Here is an 8,456-nt window from a genome sequence, read left to right on the forward strand (position 1 = left end):
AGAAGATTTTCCAAAATACAATGCATTTTTCTATATATAATAAGCCTCACTCTTAAGCATGAACTCGGAAGGCAGGGTTCATGGAATTTACAAATTTTTATTTCCCTTACCCATAAATGTTATATACCAGAATTGGTTTAGTCGTTCCAGAGAAGAAATGAAATTGTTTAACAGTTTACCTGAGTAACTCAGTATGTTTCACATACACACAACACTTTCAGTGCGTCACAACGTGTCTATTAACAAATCAAACTACCATGCAGTGCGTCACAACGTGTCTATTAACAAATCAATCTATCATGCTTTGTTTAGCTTCATCCATGCATGGACATACATGCAAAATTTTCAAAATTACAAGAATCTGAATATATATTCTGAGTCTGCATGCCAGCTAAAGTTTATTCACAAAGAGTTAAACGTCCGTATCAAGTGACAAGGACTTCGTTTATTTGTTTTGTGTTTTGGCCATATTTTCAGGAACTACTGACTCCGTCAAAGAATCCTCGGACTTTGTCGCTTCATCAGTAACATCCGTCGTCTGAAATTGAAAATGATATAATGAGTATTCTGATCTAAGTACTGTAATAATTATTGACTTTCTTTTCATAAAAAATAATCTGAAACAATGATTTGCAGAAGAAAGTAGTTGTTGAAAAATATTAAGTTGAATTCTAAAGAAGATAATTTAAAAATCAATTCAATTTACCCATTTATAAAATGTTCCAAGACCTGCGCTAGAGTTTCTAACCCTCTCTTCATCATATGGCTGCAACAACTGGGAGGCGTGATTTATCATGTTCTCGGTCACGTGGACAATGTCGAACTGACGCACGCGAAGTAACAGTCCTTGTTTTCCCTTCTTACGCATTAAAGCCTGTAGCTGTTCCCATTCCTACAACACAACAATATTATTGTTGGTAACATCTACTAGGAATACTTAATGATAACTGATGTCAGATTTAGAGCAATGATGAAAAACAGGTGATGTCAAATATTCATTGGGTTTATTTCACCTCAACGTGTTTCCCCTGTTCACCCAGGAGAGTATACGTGGCCTTCATTATGTCATACGCTAGAGGTTTGGGGTATTTATAGCTGTGAATTTCGGATATTGTCGAAGGCTGCATTTCCAGAATCTCATGAGCAAATCTTCTCAGCCTCCTCAGCTGCGACAGCAACTCCTCAGCTTCTTTGATGAGGCTCTGCAGACTGGATTCGAACTCGGACGATTTGGCCTTCTGTATCGCTTCCTCTAGTTTCTCTCCATGTCTTCTTGCAATCGCATCCTTTAATTCTGTCCAATCGACAATAAGGAACACATGAAATAACCTATCTAAAACTAAATCTATATTACATAAAAGATGCATTGTTATTTGTTGAACAATGAAGTCCTGTAGAATTTAATCATAAAAAGCATGTCTACGAGCAGTATCACGTGAAAATGATTAACCATATTCACAGTAATTAGTATTATCAAGATAATTAAAAAGTTGGTTACTAAATATGAAGCAATCACGGATTTCTTTTCTGTAAAAAGGTAATGTTTTAAGGAAATAAAAATCCCCAAATGAATTCAAACGTATACGCTCGACATACAATATTACCGCTAGACCACATTGACAACTACTTATCAAATCCTACAATTCGACGTTCAGAAAGATTGATTGATTGATTGATTGCATATATTGTTTTACGTCCCTCTCGAGAATGTTTCACTCATATGGAGACCTCACCACTGACGGCGACACAAAGCAAGAATGATCAATATGTGGAAATATATAAAGACAAACAAAATACATGTAATTCCTAAGTGATATTTTTAAAAAAAAATCAAAAATGTTTCAAGTGAAATCATTCTTTGTTTGGTTTCCAGAATGATATTTTTTTCACAGTCAATTGGGAAACCCCGCCTTCTGATCAATGGTCAAAATCAACAATTTACTCTTGACGCTCATTCTAAACAGACGTTGTTTTATTGATCCATATTGTACCCAATAATTTCAGTATGTAGGCGATCTGGTTGTTCTCATGTAGGTTTAGTAGATTAGTTTTACTGCTAGTCTGCATTCTTATTCTATTGATTTAGTTTTCATTTCTAAGTAAATATTCTGTCATCCTAAAGATGGGACAGGTCGTCCCGAAGATTTTACAATTTCATATTGGTTATTTCTAGTGGCTTATATATCTATCTATCTATCTGTCTATCTGTATATGCTTGTTACATGCTACTAGGAGATTTGGTTCGGCAGGTCGTGAGTTCAACCCCGGTTAGGGGCGGAAGTGGGTATCTATATAAAGTTAAATTTTCTGTGCTTTATATTAAATATTTCTTCACTTAGGGCAGTTATGTTCATTCAAGAGTTAATTGATATTTCTGTGTTTTATATAAAATATTTCAAATGCAATGTGTATCTTGTACATGTATGATCCTCTTAAATCTACGTTAAATAACTGTATCCCATTTCCATTCTCAATGACCGTGTAAAGTGTGACAGCGTGGCGAGAATTCCATCGTCATCGAAAGCAAGTTTTTTGACTTGCCTAGATGGTAGAGCGGTCTAGCGCGCTTGTTACATGCTGCTAGGAAATTTGGTTCCGCAGATCGTGAGTTCAACCCGGGTAGGGGTGGAAGTGGGTATCCAAATAAAGTGAAATTTTCTGTGCTTTATATTAAATGAAAGGTGAAGATAACGAAAAGTGATCAATCTCATAACTCCTATAAGCAATACAAAGTATATAGCTGGACACACCAGAGGTGGGATCAGTTGCCTAGGAGGAGTAAGCATCCCCTGTCGACCGGTCACACCCGCCGTGAGCCCTATATCCTGATCAAGTAAACGGAGTTATCCGTAGTCAAAATCAGTGTGCCAAGAACGGCCTAACAATCGGTATGAAACATGTCAGACAGCATTTGACCCAATGATAGGTTGTATTGACGAACTAGATCGTTATAAGGACCATAGAATTTGCGAAATGCTGACTTCAGTCGAGACTGTTGAAACTTCTGTACCATCAACTTCTTTGTCAGTAGCTTGCTTCGATTTAAAAACTGACTATACGCAGAAGAAGATCTTGCGTATCGAATCAGTTGAGAGATATAAACACCATATGCAGGTGATAATGGAATATATTTCTTCACTTAGGGCAGTTATTGTTCATTTAAGAGTTGATTGCTTTGCTATTTCTGTGCTTTATATAAATGTATGCCGTAAGAGACCTAAATGCTGCAGCTCTTCAATGGCAATGACGACGTCTCCATATGAATGGAAAATTATATTTACGCATATCTATTTATCTATCTATATTTGTATATACAACATACAAATAGGGATATAATGCGATTCCGTACATCTTTTTATTTGTTACTTGTGACAGTACCTTTTCGTAGGCTGAGGAAATGTATTCTCTCTACTGCTTTCTGGCGATCACCTTTGTCTTCTAGGTCGGTCTTATCGAATTCATCCAGAGCTTTCTGCAAAGCTTCAAGGTCCTTGGAGCGGGAACATTCTTGTAACATCTTTCTGACTTTCTTCTCTAGAGCATTCTATAGCAATACTAGCTAATTAGATGGGGTATTTGTTTATAAAAGACTATTACCAGACAACTATTCTCATCGAAATGCCACTGGATGTACATGTACTTACCTCATATGGCTTCCTCTTTTTGTTCATGTTCTCTGAGGTCAGAAGGTAGTTGCACGCGTTCTTGTACGAATCACCAGATTCTTTGTCCTTAGTGTTAATCTGTAGGACGTACTCGCCTTGTTGAGGTAAATTCACATTGATGTCCAGCTCCTGACCTTTCATCTTATGGTTCACGTGTTTGTTCAGCGTTTCTTCTTCCACAGTATTATGTACCAGAATAGTTTGAATTAACACATTTCTTTGAACGTGGAATTTGATATTGAAATTTTTTGTACTTTTCATGCTAATGAAGCCAGTTTTGTGCGATTGTGCTAGCAGTCCTGATTCTTCAGTCACAGCATTAGGACCAAATCCTGACTCTGGATGACATGGAAATGGCTTCACATTGCTCACAGCCTCGTTGCAGTCAAGTCTGAATTCGCATAAAAGTGAGCGACCACCAAAGATCGTCATCTTGTATACTCCTTCACTCGGAAACCGAATATGAAATCGCACAGAAAGTCCTTCATTGAAAACTGCAACGTACCTCTCCAACTGTATCTCAGAAGGCAGGGTAGTCTTTGACTGTCCATGGTTAAAGTACAATTTGTATGTGTGAACACAATCTTCCTTGTTCGGCTTCTTGATCTCTATATCGCATACTCCACCAGCAGACGTATAAAGGCATTTTGCCGGCGTTGTGATTCTATAGCGATTTTTGAAAAAGCCTTCTTTACAATATGAAATATCTATAAAGTCTTGTTTGGTAAATGGTCGTAAAAGAAGTTGCCATTTATAATCATAAGGAAAACAGCAGTATATGAACTCTTCTGGTTCAGTGAAGAAGAAATAGTCGTTTATACGACTGATTGTTCGTCCTGACGACTTATCTTCTTTCTCTCTGGCACCTTTACCTAAATTCATTATAACAAAACATTTATTAAAGATTTATTTCATTTTTCTAAAATAATTAATGAAAAACATGAATAAATGAACAGTGATTAATCTCTTAAATTCTAGAAGAGCAAGGTAAACACCGACCCCTGGAAACACCAGAGATGGGGTCAGGTACCTCGGAGAAGCAACCTCTCCCTGTTGGCCAGTCACACCAGCCATAGGCCTGCTATTTTGATCAGCCAAATAGAGTAATCCATAGTCAATATAGATATGTAAAGAACGGTCTAACAATTGGTGCACAACATGTAAGGACATATAGTTTAGAAATTTATTTATTAGTATTGTCGGAGAATTACCTCTCACAACAAAGAATATCATATACTCCAATGAAACTAACATCCTCATACATTCCAAAAAATCAGTTATTCCTAATATTTACCTTTAATACTGTATCCTGCAAGTCTTTTCCATGTATTGAATTGGCCTACACTCTACACAATTCATTCAAAATCTATTTTCAGAAATGACATTGGTAGAGTGCGAATTTACAATATACAACATACATAGGGGATGCTTACTCCTCCTAGGCACCTGATCTCACCTCTGGTGTATCCAGAGATCCGTGTTTGCCCAACTTTCTGTTTTGTATTGCTTGTAGGAGTTATGAGATTGATATGTAAATATGATAAAAACCCACTGTTGTTTCTTCAGTATTACATTTGATGGACTCTCATTTTACCTTGGGTTTCCACAAGAGTCCATGTGCCAGTGGAGTGGCCAACAACTGCTGAGAAAGCCCACAGAGGAAACACGAAGTGCCATCCTCCGGACACATACACTGCTGTCCAAGAGTTGTTCAGACTATCGATATCTTGGTCCCCCACCTCGTATGCCACACTTTTCCCTAGTCCTCGTATAAGTACACATGGGATATGAGCCGCCCTAGGGATTTAAGGCTATGGTTTTGGAATTCAAGTAATAGTGCCGAAAATTTACAAACATTTCCAGACTTAGATACTGAAGTGATGTAAGAAGCCCGACATTTGAGACTCACCTACAGAGACTTACAAACAGAAAATTGTAAGAGAACTGTCTTTGTAAGACTTTTTGTACAATGATTTGAGGCGATGTGACATCTTCTGTGTTGTTATTGCCGTCGTTCTTTTTGCTCTTTGGGATGTTTCCTACTCTTCCTTGTAAACCAATCCAGGTGAAAATAGTGCGTACTTTCTGTACATCATTTAATCCGTGTGTCAAAGCGCGTGCAAGGTCACCCAGAGACTGGTAGTCTTCGACACTAATCTAAACAATAAAAAATCTCATATCACGGCTGTCTAAATAAAGTATGTCAGGAATACAAATAAATCCTACTCTTTACTTTACCTCTTCATTGAAATCAATCGATATCCCCGTGCAATAATTCAGGTCAACGGAAACAGTTGTCATCTCAATATCAACATTTTCTTTCTAGCTTGAGCAGTATAAATTTATAACCGTGTATAAACTATTTGTATTTGTGAAATACTGATACCCGCGTATGGTAGAGAGGTAATTATGGTACCCAAAGAAAGGTCTTGTCACTAGGAATACACATATTCAAAAGTTACGAACAAAGTTATTTTTTTAAAATTAGGTCAAACGTCTCTGATGTGTTCATACCCACTGTTGTGCCAATTTTTACATACTGATTTTGACTACGGATTACTTCGTTACCTGACCAAGATATAGGGCTCATGGTGGATGTAACCGGTCTACAAGAGACACTTCATTTCACAGGCACTTGTTTTATATATGGGTCACCCCCTCCTTACTAATATCACAAGGTACCTAAATAGATTTCAGACACCTTTTGCTTCAAGTCTCATTTTACGACTAGTTCACCATTTATCCTCACCTTTGTGATATAAGTCATTATCCTTGCTGGTATAAAGTTTTCAGCACCTTGCACGAAGCCCCATGGCTGTAAACTACCTGTTTAGTTATTGATTCTTACCATTTCACATTTTCAGACAATCCATCTACTACAATAACTTGCAGTTTGAGATCTACGGATTAACTTTTTTTATGGCGATAAAACATATTGTGTGTGAAAAATAGATGGTAATTATTCTATGGAATAATATGATATGATAGGTCTTGTTAGGAGGGATGCACATAAGAAAGCCATATCACTATCCATTCAAAAGTTGCGGCCAAGGTCAGAGTTTTCGTGGATAAACAGACAGACAGACGGTGATACCAAATCTATATGACTCCGAATGTCCGATTAGGTGGTGCAAAAAAAGACAATAGATGTTTTCCGTCTTATTTACACCAAAAACAACATTCATGTGCTGCATGTTGATTAATTTCATTCATGTCACTTAATATATATTTCAGGTTTCTTTTATCTAAGAAATCAAAGACCCAGTCCAAGTATTATCAAAAGTACATGTATCATTCAATTGTTCTAGTACGTATACTGTTGCAGGACTGTATACTAAAATTCTCATTTCAGCCGAGGTCATAATTTCAAAGTTCCAACATTACCTGTGTCGCCCTTGCATCCGCAGCACTTTTATCTCGGTCTGTGAAGATGTGTTCCTTTTTGTTTGGACTGGGTTTTGGTGGAGGGTACCCCCCTAAAACATCCTCTAAGCCCTCCTGTAGAACGGAAAGTCAACCTAAGATCAATTACTGTGGTTTCATAACTATTCATTCAACATTAATTTTTGTTCTTTCCATAAACGAACAAGACCATAAAATCAAATCATTTTTAAAGCACATATTTTAATTTAGAGGGAAAAAAGAGCTGTCCAAAATTTCACGGATCAATGGAGCTACATGTATACTCTTTAGCAAACCAGACACTTTGACTAAGGAAATCACAGAGACTTCGTTACCATCAAGCACTGAAACATACTCGTATTGAGTATTTTACCGGGTCATTCTCGGGTTCTCTTAGGTAATCCTCTTCCTTTCCTTCAGGTTTAGTAGCTTCCACACCAACTGACTTTGATCCCCCACAACCCATGTCCAAATAATCATTCACCAAACAGCAATTGTTTTTTCCGAACTTTAAAAAAGACCTCTCTTTATCCGGGACTGATTCCACTTTCCCGTTTCCAACGCCTGGCCGTTGTTATATACTTTGTTTACTTTCAGTGGAATAGATTTAAACTTCTGCAGGATTCCACCTAGACACAAAAGAACTTTTTAAATTCTAGTTTCGATAAACTTCAACACGCGAGTTTTATTAAAAAGGCTTTTTACAAGATATTAAACCATATTTCTTACCTTCATTTGATACATATTCCAGGAGAAAACGTTTGGATTCCGGTACATGAATTTATCTGATGGAAGGATTCTTTGTATAACGGGCACATAATAGTACGGGAATAAAGTCTTATATCAAAATTGACATTCGTCACTCAGGACTACTTTCTATTCCAGTCATATTTAGTCCTTGGTTTAATTACCCATCTCTTTAATTTCTTCAATATACATTTATCGATTTTTACAGCGAAAACGAGAAGCAACAGGCATGGAAGAAGCGCAATATTCTAACAAAAGATCAAAGGTATCTTCTAATTCATTTTTGTCGCCCAGTCTTACACCCGGGAGCACATTCAGATGTTACGTGCAAGCACTGGTAGCCTATATATAATTTTGGAAGTAGACCACTATTCTCATAATCAAACAAAAATTACAATATTCCATATTGTTAATGAGGGTCAAAATCTTAGAGAGAAAATTTACCTTCATATTATCAGCCCATTTAAGTACCTCTTTTTGTAGCAAGTACCCCTTTTCATAAACAACGAGAAGATAACTAGACACTGCTTTTCTATATGGGTGCAACGACACCATAGGCTTATTACAGTCTACATTGAAATAATGTGAATTTAATGCGTCATTTCCGAATACATAAATTCATAAATGTTGTTATGAGCATCA

General features: G+C 36.8%; 1 protein-coding gene across 1 annotated transcript; it reads right to left on the reverse strand.

The window, feature by feature from the left end:
* Positions 1-263: 263 nt before the first annotated feature.
* LOC125652670 (hillarin-like) lies at positions 264-8,066 on the reverse strand. Its single transcript, XM_056165415.1, has 10 exons — positions 7,797-8,066; positions 7,441-7,696; positions 7,050-7,163; positions 5,575-5,822; positions 5,260-5,462; positions 3,645-4,537; positions 3,379-3,544; positions 1,014-1,294; positions 707-892; positions 264-538 (listed from the first exon to the last, which is right to left on the reverse strand). Exons 2-10 carry the CDS (start codon positions 7,531-7,533, stop codon positions 446-448), a joined length of 2,277 nt encoding a protein of 758 aa, XP_056021390.1. The 5' UTR covers positions 7,534-7,696; positions 7,797-8,066; the 3' UTR covers positions 264-445.
* Positions 8,067-8,456: the final 390 nt, after the last annotated feature.

This window comes from Ostrea edulis, chromosome 5 (assembly GCF_947568905.1).
Source record: "Ostrea edulis chromosome 5, xbOstEdul1.1, whole genome shotgun sequence".
In the NCBI taxonomy this organism is placed as follows: domain Eukaryota; kingdom Metazoa; phylum Mollusca; class Bivalvia; order Ostreida; family Ostreidae; genus Ostrea; species Ostrea edulis.